This window comes from Lagopus muta, chromosome 14 (genome assembly GCF_023343835.1).
Source record: "Lagopus muta isolate bLagMut1 chromosome 14, bLagMut1 primary, whole genome shotgun sequence".
NCBI lineage: Eukaryota > Metazoa > Chordata > Aves > Galliformes > Phasianidae > Lagopus > Lagopus muta.
In genome coordinates, this window is record NC_064446.1 from 10,316,134 (window position 1) to 10,334,830 (window position 18,697).

General features: G+C 43.3%; 1 protein-coding gene across 1 annotated transcript in view; it reads left to right on the forward strand.

Annotated features, from left to right (window-relative positions):
* Positions 1-801: 801 nt before the first annotated feature.
* The window catches only part of RNF145 (ring finger protein 145), a 40,118-nt gene continuing 22,222 nt past the window's right edge, over positions 802-18,697 (forward strand). Inside the window, exons 1-2 of the mRNA XM_048960855.1 lie at positions 802-1,013; positions 9,530-9,743. Coding sequence (XP_048816812.1) covers positions 9,560-9,743 — 184 coding nt within the window. The 5' untranslated portion in view covers positions 802-1,013; positions 9,530-9,559. The remainder of the gene's footprint in view (positions 1,014-9,529; positions 9,744-18,697) is intronic.

Consider the following 18,697-nt stretch of genomic DNA (forward strand, 5'->3'; position numbering starts at 1 on the left):
AGCATGCTGGGGCATGGCTGTGCAATCTTTATATGAAGAGGAGACGTTGGAGCACATCCAGAGAAAGGCCACGAAAATGAAACACAGAATGGAACACTTCTCAGCTTGTCCTCTTAGGAGAGCTGGGGCACTTCAGCCTGGATAAGAGAAGGCTCTGAGGTGGCGAGATAGAGGCCTTTCAGTAGAAGAAGGGGAGCTACAGGAAAGAAGGAGACAGACTTCTTTAGCAGGGTCTGATGTGATAGATCATGAGGAAATGGCTTTAAGCTTAAAGAGGGTAGATTCAGGTTAGATATAAGGAGAAGATCTTTTACAGTGAGGGTGACGAGGCACTGGCACAGGTTGCCCAGTGATGTGGTTGGTGCCCCGTCCCTGGAGACTTTCAAGATGAGGCTGTTTAAGGCCCTGGGCAGCCCGATGGAGCTGTGGCGTCCCTGTGCACTGCAGGGAAGATGGTCCTCAGTGGTCCCTTCCAACTAAGGATTCTACGTTCAAGGACGAGTTACGGGTGCAGCCAGGAAGCCGCCTCTACAAGCTGAGAAGGGACAGCGCAAAGTCCCGTATTTTCGAATTGAATCACAGCAAAGGTGATCACAAAAAAAAAAAAAAAAACTGAGTCAATTTTAGTATTTTCAATTGCTGAAATCACCGACATCCTCCCTAGAACCCCTTTTCACGGACCGAAGTGATGGAACCAGACGCTCACGCAGCGCCGCGGGTCGACCCCGCCGGGTGCCGGGGCGGAGCTGCGCGCCGGGCGCATGCGCGGTGCGGGGCGGCGCGCGCAGGCAGCGGGGCCATGGCCGGCCGTACGTGGGGCCGCGGGCCGTCGGCGCCCTGAGGCGGCGCGGCGCCGCCATGGTGCCTGGAGGAGCCGCTCTGCCGCCGCCGGGCGCCCGACCGCCGCCGTCGCTGTGAGACGCAGAGCTCCGCCGCGGGCTCGGGGAACGGCACCGGCACCGAGAGGAGGGAAAGGAGGCGGCGACCACCATCATCACCAGCCGCCGCTCCAGGTGATTTCCTCACACGCGCACGGCCCCAGCCTTCCTCAGGGCCGCGGTGCTCTGCGTGCGGCCCGTATGGGAGCCGACCGGCCCGGAACGGCTGCGGCTGCGAGGATGTCCGCGGCCGCCCCCGCCCAGCACCGGCCCCTCCGGCGGGCGCGGGCCGGGGTACACCTCGCACCGACCCCGGTCGTGCTTATGTAAGGGGCGAACCCCGCGGGGCTGCGCTCCTTTGTACCGCGTCGGACTTTTCCTCGGGCTCCCGGAGCGGGGTTTGTGATGGGAGCTGGCAGTGCTGCACCGGGGAGGGCGGAAAAAGGGAGAAAGGTGTTTTTTGTTCGTGACGTGCAAGTATCGGTAACCAAGGGAGAGCGCTAGGTGGGAGACACGGCAGGCAAAAAAATGCAGGCAAAAAAAAAAAAAAGCCTTTTGTTTTCCAGGGAGATGGGGGATTTCGGTAAGGTGCCTGACTCACACGCGTTACCCATTGGTGATCTCATTCCAAATGCTGTTCTTTTGGTTTGTAGGTGTTGCTGTCTTTGTCTACTGCGATTTTCAATACGAGAGTTGCTGTTAACTTTCTGTGTGCTCGGGCTGCAGGGGTACCCACTGCTGTGTGCCTTGGGTTCTGTGTGCAGTGCACTCTCAGAATACTTGAGAGGGTCACAGGGAAGTTATTTTTAATGACTCTTTGAGATTAAGTATAGAAAAAGAATGTGAGCTGTTAAGTTGTTGCTGCCTGTAACTTCAGTTTACTTGCAAATTTGGTTTATTTGTGCTGATTATCTTAACCAACTAGCTGTGCATGGGAAACTGTCTGTGTTTCTAGATAGTTTTCTCATTAGTTTTACCAGTTGGGGCAGTCAGCTCCAGTTTCTTACTCCTAATGTCACAAAAAAAAATTCACTTTATTAATCCCTGAATTCATTACCATTAGGAAACAGTTCTCTCTTACCAGCATTATAGGGAAAGATCATCAGAAATCTCAGTAATGTGAAACTACTGTTTGTCTAAAATGCAGCATTCATTCACCTGGTTTGCAGCAGTCCTGGGAGGAAGCCCTGACGTTAGAGCAGTCTGATCCTGCAGGGGACATGGGCTGAACTGTGTGTCTGGAGATGGGCTGGGGAATTCCTTCCTTGGGAGAGATGGAAGGAAAGGAGTGCCTCGCTTGGGTCCTGCTGTGGAATCCACAGTGCAGATGCAGAGAGACTCATGCCCAGAAGACATAAAGGATGGGTGTGCCTTAGAAAGCTCTAAGCCTGCTTAGCGTTTCACGTTGTGCTCCTTTTCTCTAAGCTATTTGCTATTCTCGGGTTGGTTTTTTTCTCTTCATGCAAACATGCAGAGACCTTCCGTTTCAGTTCACTGGAAATCTTTTTTTTTTTTAATAGTTTGGTGACTTGTTCTCCTTCTGCACCAGTTTTCATTACCAAACACATTAGGGGATGTTTAAGGTGTTTACAAAGTCACAGTTCACAGCAGTTTTGCTTTTTAAGTGTGCGTTCATGTCTGGCACTTCCAATGTGCTTCAAGCATCCGTGTGTTGGTTTCTCTGTGTTTATTTTAAAGCATTTCCTTTCATTTCAGCGAAGCGTGATTGCTTAATTAGCTGCACACTTGAAAGGAGCATTCAGAAGTGGGTGCTTCACCTCATGGAGTTTTCCTGGAAAATTTTGTTGATTGCACTCTTTGTGTTTAAAAGAGAGCTTGAGCTTTAAGGGGGACTTTCCTTTCACCATTCTTGTGTCACACGTCTGTTAACGCCGGAGCAGAGCTGCCTGCTTGACAAGCTTAGGACTGATGCTTCTTATTCACAGGATTCAGAGTTGCAACAACAAAAGTTTTATGGTATTAACGCATGAAAATCTTGAAAGTATTTTCTATTTTCACTTGTAACGAGTTGGGTGACTAGTTGCACAACTAGTTAGCACTGCCAGCTCTAAACATAGTCTACGTCTGTATCTGAAGTGGCTCAAAGCTAGGTGAACAGCCGTGGGGGATGGCATGTGTTTCATCCTGCTGCATAACAGCATCCTGGTACCATGTTCAGGCTGCAGTTTGTGGGATCTGTGAGCTCTGCCTGTGTGGCTGCTCTCCTCTGCTCCAACCCAGGGTTGGCTGTCACAGACTGCATCGTCCCAGTGCTCGGTGTGCAGGTCCCTGGGTGCTCTGTCCTCTGCAGAGGCGCTTTGGGACTGCAGCCCAGATTTCCTCAGAATATGCTGATACAAATGTGGTTAGGCAGGCCTGTAGGTGTAGACTTGCAAATATGGCAGTGACGGCAAAAAATCTGCTGAATAACTGGTTAATGAACCACAGCTCAGAAGGCAAGGAACTGTAGAGTCAGAAAGGACCTGAGAGCAGCTTGATTTCTGTTCAATCTGTATAACTTTCTTTTCCCCTGAATTACTTAAAGATATAATTGGTTATGGTTTTAATGTAATGAATTAGATAGCTGTGTTTCAGATTCTGAACTCGACTGGGCAAACAATGTTCTGTGCTCTGAAAAATGAGCAGCCCTTGTTGGTGTGCCTGCATTTGAACTGTTAATATTCAGGCAGGGAGGTGGTTGTATAGGAATCCTCAGAAGGGTTTTCCTGAGTACCTTCTGGGTTTATTAACCCTTGTTAACATGTGTCAGTCCCCGAGTTCAGCTCTCTGGTCCTACCTGCTCATTATGAAGACTTGAAAGCACTGGATGTTTTACAGGCTGCCTATAAATAATACACTTGCTCTATAATTGACTGGAGCTGCTTATAGTGTATGAAAGTACTCTAGAAATAAATCTTTAAAGTAACTTTTAACTTCCCAGGGCTGAGATATATTCTCATTCCTGAATTGATTTTCTTCTCCCTCATAAAACTTGCTAAAACTACTGGCAGTTGGAAATGTAGATTTCTTTCTCCTATACAGTTAACTGTCTCTGGTTGCTTTTGCTTTTAATGTGAATGCATGTTCACTTCTGTCCCCATGAAAAGATGAGGGGTTGAGGTACTGATTTACAGTATCAGTTGTTTTACCTGAAATATATTATGTGTTTGCTTGAAGTGATCAACTTTGGTTGTCTCTGTTTATAAATGATAGGGTCTGGGGTGAGTAGGAATTCAGCAATTCATTTGTTTTCTAATTGGAGATAAGAACTCTGCAGTTCTGTATAGTCAGCTCTATAGCAATCCGTGCTGTTAAACTAGATGGGGAAAAAAATCATTTATTCTTGTCACCTTCTTACATATCGAGTATTCTGTTTGCGAACTGTATTCTCTATAAACCTTTAAATTGAATGCTAAATACCAAGTGGTTATTACTTGGAATTACTAACCAGCTGAGCTACAGAAACTGTGTATTACTGGAGCTGCTTACCGGATCCTAATGACAGCCTTGCAGTGCAGACTGGAGTGTTTCGCTGCTTTACTGCTACGCTCGGTATGCTCATTGTTTCTGGCCTTCTCAGCAGAAATGGTTGAGTGCTGTCCTTGTTAGCCAACACAGAAGTTGGCCTCATTTAAGCTGTACAGCAGCAAGGCGTCTTTTGCTTTCCTTGCTGCCGGCTGCATGGGCAGGAGCTGTTCTGATGGATCACTGACTCACCTACTCTCCGGAGTTCTGGGGGTTTTTGTGTATGTTTTTTTTTTGCACAGACACACCGGGAAGTTCTTTGCTGAGTGTATTATCTGATAAACCTTTTCAGACTGCTCCTTCCCTTTCCTTCCCTTTGTTTTCTCTCTCCCAGATAGACGGTATAAAGATAGAACTCTCTGAAGTACCAGATTCTTCTGTACTTCAAATTCCTTTCAGTTTATTTTCCTCAGGAACAGGACAGGCCCTTGGAAGGAAGGGTTCTAAGAAATGAGTGAGAACAATATGGCTCATGGGTCTAATTTTAGGGTTTTCTCCTGTGACGTTGCACCTTCTGTAGTTCCAAGTCAAGACTCTTCCCCTCTTCAAGATCTTTCCAGCCATGTTTACCCTTCAGGAAGCTCAAAGCTTGGTGACGTCTTTAGCTTCAGTAATTTGAAGTGGAAGCTGGAGTACAGATCAAAGTCTGATGGTTAGTTAGTGTATCCAAAATAACTGGAATGTTGCAGGTGTGAAGAAAGCAAGTTGAAGTTGTTACTTCTTTTGGTTTCTGGTCAGACTTTCCAGCTGTCTTAAATCTTAATCCTGTAGGAGGATGAGTGCCTGGCTGGTTCTCAGATGTTACACTGAGCATTGCACTGAAGTTCTGATTGCAGATGGAGCTACTGAATCTTTCTATGCTGGCTTTTGGTGGCTGTTAGTGGAATTATTGGCTATTTTGGTGGGGAAATGAGAACAGTGCTTCTAATAACAAATATTCCAGCGTGTTTCTGTAAGTATTGAGAAACATTGTGTAATGCTTTTCTTACTGTGAGATGCTCTACTTGATTAGTGGAACTTTGGACCTGCTTGGATGAATGGATGCAGATTTTGTGTATCCTCTCGTGATTTCATCAGTGAGTATTTTCTGCCTGTGATGTTTAATTATAAGTTAGTACATAAAAAAAGTACTGCATTTGTTCAAGCAGCATAACTCACACTTTCAGTTGAAATGGTAAATTCTTGTGTTATGTCAAAGCCTCAGAAATAAACTTCTATTAAAGGGAAAATGTGTGTTGTCTTTGAGAGTTTTTTTTTAAGCTTGCTGCTCATCTGTATTGGCAGTGGACTCCTAAGAGACCAATCTGTGGTAGCTTTAAAAAAAAAAAATATCAGATTTTACTAATTTGTCTTTAAAACCAGCCAGGAATGTTTTTGGCCAAACATTTCTGCCAGATGAAGGAGGGATTTGCAGGTGCTGTGTTGTTGTGGAAATGCTGTTTTCCAAAAGTTAATCAGTTCTGGTGGGAAATGTTAAAATGCTGTTTGAAGTCAAATAGTGCAGCTGTGCATGCACTCATGTAGGAGGTGGAGTCTGAATTTCTTCCTAGGACTGTTCATTTTCTCATCCTCATTTGGAACAGCAGGATGTTTGAAATCATGGGGAAAATATGCTGAGGCACAAACCAGTGGCTTCCCAATCCTATTAAGCCCATTTTTTGGCTGTGTTTAAGTGTGACCTATGTTTTCTGATGTCTGAGCATCCAGCAACTTGTCATCATCCTTTATCTAAAGGTTTTAGAGGTTTAATTTTTTTTTTTATTGGTTTGCATTTACACCAATCAAAATAATGTATTGTGAGAGCTCTCTGTGATGTAATGGGCTGAGTGCAGTGAGCTTTGTTGGTTGTCTGTGTTATGTTTTGTTAGAACTTGGCAGCAGTTACAGCTGAAGCTTTATTTGACACATCCACATTTCTAATGAAGTTAATTTTAAAGAGTTTCTTATGGGCACTGAGTGCTCTGTCAGGCAGTGGCAGAATACGCTGCAGTGTGTCAGTGGCTGCCTCATAGAATGTAGCCTATCGATTGCAGCAGAGTGTACTTCTGAAAGCTCCTTTGCCTTTCAGAATCATAGAATCACAGAATGGCCAGGGTTGGGACCTCAAGGATCATGAATCTCCAACCCCTGCCACACGCAGGGCCACCAACCTCCACATTTAATACCAGACCAGGCTGCCCAGGGCTCCGTCCAACCTGGCCTTGAACACCTCCAGGGACGGGGCATCCACAGCCTCTCTGGGCAGCTGTTCCAGCACCTCACCTCTCTGTAAAGAACTTCCCCCTGACATCCAATCTAAATCTTCCCTCCCTCAACCTAAAACCATTTCCCCTTGTCCTGCAGTTATCAACCCTTTCAAAGAGTTGATTCCCCTCCTGCTTGTAGGCTCCCTTTAGGTCCTGAAGGCTGCCATGAGGTCACCCCTCAGCCTTCTCTTCTCCAGGCTGAACAAGTCCAGCTCCCTCAGCCTGTCTTTGTAGGGGAGGTGCTCCAGCCCCCTGATCATCTTCGTGGCTCTCCTCTGAACCCTCTCAAACAACTCCCTTCTTTCTTGTACTGAGCTCCCTGTCTTTCTTGTACTGAAGAACTGTACTGTACTCTTGTCTTTCTTGTCTTTGTGTTCATTAACAGGGTTAGAATTGCGCACTTCCTTAGGTAATAGAAATGCTGCTCGTTCTACTTCTATTACATTCTCAAGTATGCATGTATTGATTTGGAAGGCAAAGTTTTCAACTTAATGTGGATGTGCAGAACCCCAATTAACTTTCAGTACTTGGAGAAGTCCACAGAGTTCTGTATTTGGGGTAAATCAGGAAAGTGGGAGCTTCCTCCTTGTCCTGTGGGTTTGTCCTGTGGTTGCAGCTGACTGAAAGAAGTTTGTCATGGGAGCTCAGCTGGGAGTCAGTGCTTGTTGGCAGTTTGCTTTGGCTGTAACAGTGAACACCTGAAGTCAGCTCCTGCCCCCCAGGCCCTGATCCACTTGGAAGTGTGTCTTAGCAAAAAGCAGATGGCAGCTTGGTTTAATTAATTAATTAGTTGCAGTTAATCTTGTGTATCTGGCAAACCCAAGGATTTTGGGAGGAGGAGAAGAAAGGACACTGTATGTCTTCATATCAGTTGGCTTTAAGCAGTGTGCCTTTGAGCAGAGGCTTGGTTTGCAGCCTGCAGCTGAAACACCTTGTTCCCATCTGTGCAGGTCCCAGTTCAGTGCTGCACATTTAGCCTCTGCCTTTCATTCTCACTGAATGCTAAACATGAGTATTAAGGTATCTGGGCAGTGGTTTTGGTTATTGGTCCTAAATATTTGTAAGTGTTGTGGCAGAACTTCCTCTCAGAAGCCCCAGTGGGTGGCGTGGGGGCCAGGCATGACTGTGGCGTTTTGGGGTCTGCAGAGCTGCTGCAGGAGCTGTAGCTGTCTGTAAAGGAACAGCTAAAAACACTTTCTGACTTCCTGTGGTATGCTTGGTATGTGGGACGTGACACTGCTTTACTTGAGAAATGGGGCTGTGGGCTGGGTGATGGCAGCCCTGTAACCTATAGTCTGCTGAGACAGACCTCACTTCTGATCCACCCTGACTTGTTGGCCAGAACTGATGTTGTCATCGTGTCAGTGTGGCTTCAGGTGTGCATGAGTGGTTCCTGGGAGCATCTTGTCCATGGCAACGCAAACAGAGCTTCACATGATGGTTGTGTATGAGAAGTAGGAAAGATTTTTGGTTTCTGTGTATGAGCAGGACTTCCTTTGGTGCTGTGCTTCCGTGTTATATTTTTAAAACTTGCACAATAACCACTTAAAGAAAATCTTGTAAAACTTATTTTAAAAAGCACAGTTCCAAATGCAGATTTTTCTGTTTCTGTGATGGGAGCGCAGGGTTTTTTCAAGTTGCCCCCCTAATAAGAAGAGGTTCTCAATTCCAGTCTGTCCAGTTAGACCAATTAGTCCTGAACTCAGCCTCTAATGGTCTGCTGTTGGTGATGGTTTTTGTTTGTATGGCTGCTGCTGAATAAATGCTTGTTGGGATCTTCCCCACCTTGGCCTTGAATACTTTGCTACTCTGCTTCTGTACACTGTGTGTGTAATGGTGGCTCATGTACCAGCCTGGGGGCTGTGCTGCTCCCCCGTGGGTGAGGGTTGAGAAGTGCTTTGCTTTTAGATACAGCTCTTGGTCTCAGCTGAAAGCAGTGCTCTGGCAGGTTGTGGAAAGTGATCCTTCTGCTCTAGACTGGTTCTGTTGGAGATCAACAGCCTTTGAAATGCTGTTGTGAACCAGTGTGTGTGTATACGCATATATATACACATATATATTTCTGTTTTGAAAGAGGAAGAAGGATGAATTAGAAAAAAAGGAGAAAAGCCCTTCATTGTCTTGCATCATCCATCTTCTCTGATTGCAACCTCCAAAATTAAATTACCTTCCAGTACTCAGGAGAAAGGATGTAATTTTTTTTTTAAAATATGATTCCTTGCAGTGAATTACATTAGAATAAGTAGAATAGTTCTGTTCCTGGTCTTAATCTTCAAAACTGCCTCGAATTCCATAAGCGTATAAAATCATAGAGGTTAATGAATGTCCTAAATAATTTTCTGATGTTTGAACTTATTTTAAAAATCATTTCAGTTTGCATTGAGGAAATGAATCTAAAATGTTTTAAAAAGTTTTAGCTGGTGCTTATTTCATTTGAGACTTACAAATCTGTATATAGAAACAGAACAAATCATTGGCAGTACTCTTTATGTGTGACTTTTGTTGCTGTTTGTTTTTTATAGTTTCTCATGTTGGTGTTTGTGGAATCTCTTGTGTGCTGGAGTCCTTTGAATGGACACTTGGACTCTGAATTAGTGCAAATAGAATAAAGGTTTATTTGGTGTATGCTCTGACCATTATTGTGTCATTAACCTGCCTCCCCAGCCCCTGTCTTACCATATCGCCGTGGAAAGCTGCTAGCAAATTGACTTACATATAGCAAAAATAGAAGCTGTCCTGCCTGGATTTGAATTTCAGTCAGTGGATTCATTTAGTCATTTGTGGCCATGCAGGAAGCCCCATTCATATGTTCACAAAGCCTAATAGCTGTTTGTTCAGTGAGATTGATTTGATTACTCTTCCGTCTTGTGCTATTTACAGTCTGCTGCCAGTTCACGGAAAGAGAAGAGGATGGCTGCAAAGGAGAAGTTGGAGGCAATATTAAATGTGGCCCTGAGGGTCCCAAGCATCATGCTGTTGGATGTCTTGTATAGATGGGATGTCAGCTCGTTCTTCCAGCAGATCCAAAGAAGCAGCCTGCACAACAACCCTCTCTTCCAGTACAAGTACTTGGCCCTTAACATGCATTATGTGGGTAAGTGAATGCGTATTCAAGAGAAAACACTACTAGTAAATACCATTTTTGCTTGCTTCAAAATTGTTAAGAAATTTATAATAGTATGGTAATATATTGATTGCAACAAATTGCATGGAAATAAATGTAATCAGCAGCACTGTAATTAATGTAGGCCTGTTTATGTTAGCAGTAAAGAAGTCCTGTGTAGGGTCTTCAACTTTGTTATTTAGCCTTGATATGTAAATAGAATAAAATTAATGCCTGGAAACAGTATTGATGCCCTGAGAGAAGCACAGTAATGCTGGCTGCAGCTGACTAGTAAGAAAGCTGCAGTGAAACTCTGAGCAGACAAGTAGTGTAACTTAAATCATTGGCATTAAGGAAGAGACTAGAGCAAAGGTTGCCTGTTCTGAGCTGTGACCACAGCACCAGAAAGTTGGCTTTTACTGCTGTGTGGATATGGTTCTTCAGCAAACAACCTTATGACCTGTATGTATGCTCCGAGTCGATTAGAGCATGTAACAAGTCCTGCGTGGCAGATAAATGGACAAAATTACTAGCATGGTTCAGGGAGCTGAGGTTTCAACCTTGCCCCTGCAAGTCTAGCTCTGAAATGCTAGAAGTCTGCTTTCAGGAGATGAAAGGATTACTGTTCTGGGACCTGCTCTCCAGGTGGGTATGTGATTCATCTAGTGAGTGCATATGGGGTTAATTAGGGCTCGGATCCAGGCTGTTGAGGTTGATAGCCAATGACAATCAGCATGGGTGCTGCCTAGCTTTGGGAGAAGTGGCTGGCATGTAATTAGCTCATTCTGCAATGTTTCTTCCTTGTAGATGACTTAGAGGATAAAGATGTACTGGAGTCAGCTAAGGAAAACGCCCTTCAGTTAAGTTGTTAGAGGACTTTTTTTTTTTTTTTTTTAATGGCTTGTCCAGAGTTTTAATCCTGACTGCAGAAGTGTAACTTCTTATTTTCAATCTATTAAATGTCTGTCTGGAAGTTTATTTACTGTCACTGAAAACACATGTGGCTTTCTTTGTTATGGCTCCGTTCTACTTGGCTAGGGATACTTACCTATCTACTTTTACTGCAAAAAGCTGATGTGACTGCTTTATGGGGTCTTCATGTGTTTTGGGGAGAGAGTGCTTGTTTGTTGCTGGTAAATGACACAGGACTGTGCAGGCATGGTACTTTGCCTGACCCTCTCCTGCTTAGCTTGATCTGTGCATGCAACTTGTACACAAACAAATACCTTCTAGAAATTAGTTAGTCAGCTCTGTTTCTAATAGAAAACTAACAGTTGTGCAGTAAGCTATCAAGATATAACTTCCAACTGTGACACAACGTTCTTTTTTATAGTCATTTAATAACATTGTATTTGCTCCAGAGTGTTAAGATAACACCAATAAAAAAGCATTACAGAGATGGTAGGTATTATTACCTCAAAGTATTTCTCACCTGCATGCTCCTTAAGTACTGAACCAGTGGATTCTGGTGTGCTCCTCCTGCAGGCTGGTGTCTCAGTACGCATTCTCTCAGTGGTAATTCTGCATTTTCTTTTGCAGTATTGAGTGTCTGTACTTCTCTTGTTCCAACCTGTAGTTGCTGTGACCAAGGAGAGCTTTCAAATCATCAAACAAGTTGCTTGTTTTAAAAGATTTTCAGACAATTATCTGGGACAGAGCTTTGCTTGTGCTGTATTTAAAAAGTTGATCTGTGTTTCTTTCTGTGTTATAGGTCTGTTTTTGTTAAAGCTGCATCAGCGTGAAGCTGGGCTACATCAACTTTCATGTCTACACAATGTTCTCTAGATTTAATTGCATCAGTTTACATAATGTTAATTAAAATAATGTATCTGAATGTATAAATGGGATTTTTAAAATAAACAAAGTACTTTTGTACCAGTTTGGGAAATGAAGGTTCTTTGAAGATATGTTGAGGGAAATTAACTGTTAGCGTGCAATCTGAACAGCAGTTTGCTGTGGATATCTTTCAGCATGCTGATCTGTTTTGTAACAAAAAAAATCTTTCATATTTGCTGTAAGCAAACACGGTATCAGCAAATGTGGCAGCAGCTTTGTAATATAAAATGATTACTGAATTTCTTTAAGGATAAGGTATCATATCACAGAAATGCTTGTAACAGCTTAGGAGATCAGATATGCCCATCTCAGGTGGATGTTTAAGGAACAGTTTGAGTAGAGCTCTATCAGGATTGGTAGATTTTACTGATTTTTTTTTTTTTTTTAGAGTAAATGTTCTCCCAGCACCAAGGGCCCAGCTGGGGGTCTCCAAGGTCATCCCTTTCACTCAGTTTGAAAGGCTGGTTATGTTTGGGCAGGTGAGGAGATGTGTTATGGTGTGACTCACGTTTCAGGTAGCAGTACTGAGAAAGTCACAAAAGCCTCTAGGATGCAAGCTGCTATTTGATTCAGCTTTTCCCTCCCATATCATGAAGCTGTAAGTTCAACTGCATGAAATGTAACTATAAACGTGTAAAGCATTGCAAATAGCGGAGGTGAATTTCTGCTTAGAATTCTTGAAAGTAAGCAGATTAATTTAGTATAAACAAAATTACTTTGCAGTTTTCCGGTAAACTTTATCTGTCATTTAGCACCGTGGTTACTGTTCCAGAGGTTTAAAAGGCCTCTGTGTGGCCTGCAGTAGCCTTCAACATGCACAGCATGTGGTAAGTCTGCACCCAGCTGCTGCAGTATCAGTGGTGGTTGGAGTGGTCTGTTATCAGATAGAGAGATCTGGAGGTGAGGAGTGGGGGAAAGCTTAGAAAAGGAACAGAAAAGCTTCTGTCCACAACTCTTCAAAGGTATAATGTGGTTTCATTAACACTTCGTTAAAATTGTTTTATGTAAGTTAAGTTAACCCTTAATAAGTGAACCCTCTTCTTAAGGACAAGTGCTAGCTAGCTAAAATGGCTTTCTGCCTCAAACTTGTATGCAGTAGGCTAGCACACTGCTACAGTCAGACTTCAGTGTTTTATCCTATGCTCTAGATTAGCTCTGAGAGGGGAGTCATTTATATTTCTTTGATACGGATGATGGAAATAGATGAAACCACGTAATTTCTTCCTCTGAAGGGCAAAGTAGTGCTATTTTGTGCTAATTCATAAATGCTCTGAAGTTAAATGGAAAGAGTCATGTACTTAACCTGTAATCAGACTTGGAAATAAATCACTATGGGCACTGGTGTATGCTAAATATGTATTGTTTTCTTAACTAAGAATAAGAGCAGTTTTCTATCTTTAACTGTATTCTTTGTCATAACAACAATAATAAAATCTGGGAAACAAAGTCAAGAAACCATTTAAAATACTTTGAATAAGTGAAACATGCGTCATTTTTCCCAACCCTGTTTATAATTGCAGTTTCTTGCAGTTTATGGTTAATGCCTTAATTGTTTGGTCACATCGCTTGACCAGGTATGAGCTACTTGTTTGGAATAAGGCCTTCAACAAAGGGGAACGGGACAGGAGAAGTCAGAAGATGCTGCCATCTGATGGTAGCTGGTTGCTATCTTTCTTGGTCTGCCTGCTTTCTTTCAACAATCGTGCATTCATTGGAAGATCTTTTATTTGCTTGGATTTTGTTTTTTATGGTGTCTTTTAAATGGTATCCTGGGCTCCATCAGAAGAGGGGTGGCCAGCAGGGACACGGAGGTGATTGTCCCCCTCTACTCTGCTCTTGTAAGGCCCCATCTGGAGTGCTGTATCCATGTCTGGAGCTCTCAGTTCAAGAAGCTGTTGGAGAGAGACCAGAGGAGAGCCATGAAGATGATCATGGAGCACCTCCCCCACAAAGACAGGCTGAGGGAACTGGACTTGTTCAGCCTAGAGAAGAGAAGACTGCGGGGTGACCTCATGGCAGCCTTCAGGACCTAAAGGGAGCCTACAAACAGGAATCAACTCTTTGAAAGGGTTGATAACTGCAGGACAAGGGGAAATGGTTTTAGGTTGAGGGAGGGAAGATTTAGATTGGATGTCAGGGGGAAGTTCTTTACAGAGAGAGTGGTGAGGTGCTGGAACAGCTGCCCAGAGAGGCTGTGGATGCCCCGTCCCTGGAGGTGTTCAAGGCCAGGTTGGACGGGGCCCTGGGCAGCCTGGTCTGGTATTAAATGTGGAGGTTGGTGGCCCTGCGTGTGGCAGGGGTTGGAGATTCATGATCCTTGAGGTCCCTTCCAACCCTGGCCATTCTGTGATTCTGAAAGGAAAGTTTCAGAGATCTGATAGAAACACAGTAAGAAATGCCATGGGAAGCTTTGGTTCACACTGCAGCAGCAAGCAGTTGGGCTCATTCCAAAAACAAACTTCTCAAAATCCTGAGATGAGGATGTGTGACTAAATGTGCAAATGCAGTTAGTGCACACATAGGTGAAGTGCTGCTCAGAGCCAGCACATCCAGCACCTCTAGATTTGCTGTCCCACATCTTCTGTTGCCCTCTTTCCAGAACCATTTAACTTAAGGGATAGTAGAACCATTTGCTGACTGTTACTATTTTAAACTATGGCTATTTTTAACTAAGTGCAATTTGATGACATGAACTTGGTCTTTATTTCCTCTGAAGAAATACTTGCTCTATCTTGATATCCTCTTTTTGGATTATACAATGCGGTTGGTAGATAAAGAAGTGGGTAGAGATCATGCCATGGTCAAAATTTAGCATATTCTCTCCTATCCCCAGAGTCTGCTGATTCTCATACTGCTGCCATAGCATCCTAGGCTTTTTCTGGTCAGCTTCAGGTAACTTCTGTGTGAAGCTGGTAACACTTTTTGGTAACTTGTATTGCTGTTTATTATTTTATGAAGTCAATAGTAGCTTGCTTGAAAGGAGATTCTTAAAATTTTATGAGGTTCAGTTGACAGTTGTATTTCTGAGTACCGCAATTTGTGTTCATGACTTGGAATACTTTGCGAGTCATTCTATTTTTATGGTTCCAATTCCAGCTGTGTTTTCATCTGCAGTTTTCTTCAGGTTCTCCCTGGTTGTAATTCATGCCAGAACTCTGGCCAGTATGTGTGCTGTGTTACAGAAGCAGCCCCTTAATGATAGAGCAGTTCTAGAGCCTGAAGTCCATGTTGTTTATTCTGACATAACTGTAAATCTCTGTAAGGAACTCAGTTCTTGGGTTATTTATATTTCAAACACTCAATCTGTTACATATTTAATAATTCAAGAAACATCTGTTGAAACTGATGGCAGTACCCCAGTAATGAGTAAATTGTTGCAATTATTTTCACTGAGATATGCAGATGTTTGTAATGATTTCAGATCTCTGTTTATAGTTGCACTTTGCCATGACTGGGTAAATACTAATTTTCTTGTGCACAAGTAGGTTTGGATATGTGTTTTCTCAGCGTAGAATTAATTTTTCAGCATGTTTTCTGAAAGGCAAAAATACCACGTTGGCTCCAAGTACAAAGCTTCTCAGAATGTGCAACATTTGTCTTCAGCAGCTCTGGGTGGGTGGGAGAGTGAGGAAGCTGAAGATGCATAAGAGCTTTTCTTCTCTCCTGACTTAAAAATAAGTGGCTGCTGTGGCTCCTTCTGGACTTGAGCCAACATTCCATCTGTGTGGCCACAGGAGTTTGGTGACTTTTGCATCATGCCTTACTAACCAAAGAGTGCCTTCTGAGCACTGTCCACTTTTGAAATAGACATTTTAGGTATGTAGGCAATTTATAAAATCTGTCTAAATTGTGCTGTGTCAATGGTTATCCTAAGAATTAGACTCACTTGGGATAAAGGTGCAAGTTGTTATCCTGCTTCTACTACATCAAGTACAGTCTTTCAGAAGTTTGTCTGTGCTTGGTGCTTGTATATTGTGTCCAGGTGATTTTCTGAGTAAACTGAGATGGAGACAGGCAAGGGTTAGGCTGAAATTATGTGGCTGACTTGGTGATGCACTGATCCTTCGTGGAGCCAGGACAGATAGAGTCTTGATGGTGTTCTGTGGCTGACAGGTTGCTGCTTTGCAGGGCATTGTAAGATGCACCCTTCATCCTCAGTGGGCATGGTTGAGTAGGAAGATAGCTCCTTCCAAATTAATTTTCTGGTGCAATTGAAGCTATTACTTCCTGGTGCTCAAAGATTTAAATTCCTTCCTTTGTAGTATCCAGCATAAGCAGCTGCTTTCCTTCTGAGAGCGGTGTTTCCTTGACGAGCCTCTGCTGAAGCAGTATCCAAGAGATGGTTGGGTTTTATTAAGAAATGCTGTGAACTCTTGAATTGGCTTTCATCCACAGAGTTCTCATTTTTCAACTGAACCTGTAGGAAACTTAGATTAATAACATGAAGTGGACACCAGGGATCTGTAATCATGCAAATGAGCACTAAAATGGTTCATAAAGAGGATACGCTGCGGCTTTGATCGTGCTCTGGAAACCTCCGCTGCATGCAGCTTGCCAATAAAGCTCAGGAACCAGAGTGGGGAAGGAGGTAATGCGGGGTGAGGGAAGCTGGGAAACACCTTGGTGGGAAGCAACCAGAGACTGCTGAAAGGCAGTTTGTGAGCTGTGCTTACTGTAACAATGAGCATTGCACAGTGAGGGGTTTTCATCTCGCTGAATCAACACGTCGTAAATGAGGTCATGAGCTAATGAATGCGTGTGTTCTTGTCTAGAAATGTTTAACTTAGCTTTTCTGTTGATTTTTATTTTCTTTCTCCAGTGGTGTCTAAGCCAGTGCCATCTTACAGAAAAGGTGGTGGAAGCTCTCTGCTTCCTTTTGCTGCCTAACAAGTGCTCTGTGCTTCTTAAGCTGGGCCAAATCAGATACTGTTAACCCGTGCTGAAGGTTACCCACCAGGACAACTGTTTCTCAAGCTGTAAATCCTTGAGATCCTTCCCCAAAAGAAATGTCTGTTTACAGTACCCTGCTTTCTTCTGACAGAGGAGGTGCAAATGAAAGCAATGTAATAATTTAGATGAGAAAGCTGCTGTGAGAAATTTCATTTCCTGGTCCTTTGTTTTGAAGTAGAATCTCATTTATGCCATTTACTAATTACATCATTTGTCAAAGCAAAAAGAAAGGGAACAGAATATTGCTGCTGCTATGTCTGAATTTGAGCTCATCTTCTTCCTGCAATGAGCTAGTTTGGTAATGAATTATTTGCTTTCTTTTTTTGGCAGAAACATTGTGGATAAAAATGAGGTTCATACCACTGTGGGAATAAGGCCTCTGCAGAAAGAATGCAAATACTGCAGCATCAAGTGTGTCAAAATCTCTCTAGTGAAGTTACAAGATGGAACTGTAAATGGGAGTGCAAAGAAACTACTTTAAATGTCTTTCACTCTCTCCTTCAAGATGTAACAGAGTAAATAAAGGCTATTTCAAAACAAGTATTTAAATTCTGGCTCAAACTCAAGAGCGGTGGCATCACCTGTGCTGCCTGCAGGTCATTTGTGTGAAAGGTACAGATGTGACAGCAGCCTTCCTATCTTCTGATTGTGATTAGATGTTTTCTCAGCCCTTCAGTGTATCCTCCTAGATTTGAGTTAGTGATCACAGAGAAGAATGAACTTGAGTCGCTTTAAAATACTTCTATGTAACGTGGCTGTGCTGCAGTTGCTGCCCCCTGAAAAGTCTTCCTTCTGCATAAATTATCCCAGCTCCTTTCAAGTTCATAACCAAGTGGCCTTTCATGTGACTGAATAAGGTAAAGAAGATGGCAGAGCTTAAATGCAGATACAGTAAGCAGGTATTCTTGGACTATTTATAGAGTAGAAGAGGAATAAAAGGCTGCATAATAAACAGCATTTAGTTCTCCTCCACCTGAAGGTGAGTCACGGGCTATGCTGAGTGAGAAAGTTTGGGGGAGGTTGGACTCAGGGCAGGAGTGGGGCATGGCTGTGCCAGGCAGATTTGTCCCTTCCAAAGCAATGAAGGGAAGATGATGTACACAGCAAGGAGCCAGTATTAAAAATGTCTGCAGTTGTTTTGAGAGCTGGTTTTGCTGTGGGCATCCTGGTGGCTTTTCTAGGAGCATGCTGCAAAGTCACTTAGAAGACCGGAGTATTGACAGAGTTTAGGGGCTGCTTATTGCAGGTGGGACCTGCTAAGTAGTATTGAAATACTTCTACATAAATACTGACTTTGACATTGTATCTTTATCAAATGTAGGAATATATTGTGTTACAGTAGCTGTCGCCTTTGAGTACTTAATCTAGAGTTACATTGCTTTCTTTGGTATTCTTTAAGAATTTCCTGAATTAACTCAGTTAAACTGTATTCAGTGTTGCTGAATACTTGGATGATACTTAGGGCTGCAGGCTCACCTTACACTTGAGGTGATGGGTTAACTTTGGCGTTTTCTTCTTAGCTGAAGGGAAGTTGTGAGCCACAGCTCGTTTGGTTTTTTTTTCTTTTTTCTTTTTTTTTCTTTTGGATGAGTTTCAGTGCCAGGTACTTCAGTTGACCTTCAGAAAGAGAATGAGTGCTGCATTGTGTTGGAGAGCTGGGGGATAGAGATCAGTACAGGCACCACACGATGGGTCTTTGACCCTGCTGAGTGGCTAGGAAAGTGAAGAGGGTGGGCAAACACAAAACCGCCCGTTTGTGGAGTGCACTTTGAGGTACTGCGTTAATAAGGTATCCTAATGAGAGCAGTTAGGGAAAGAACGATCAGTGTTCTGTTGGTTATAAAAGCTGCTGAGCAGCCAGGCTGTGTTTTTAAAGACTGGAGCTTTACCCGCATTGGATCTTTTCCCACAGTTTTACTAAATACCAACAGGCAGTGAAGTAACGGCTGCTGTCAGTGCCCACAAACACTCGGTTGTGCCACGTTGTCTTGTTTCATGGAGCCCTGGTGGCTTCAGTGTGCTTTGATGTTACCAGAATGGAGAAGAGCCTGTGTCTGTCTACCTCAGTTGTGGGCACAGTGTCTTAAAACCGTGAAGATACAGTGGAAGAATTAAAACATATAGTGATAATCAGCATGAATAAGTGTTCTGTGTGTTCT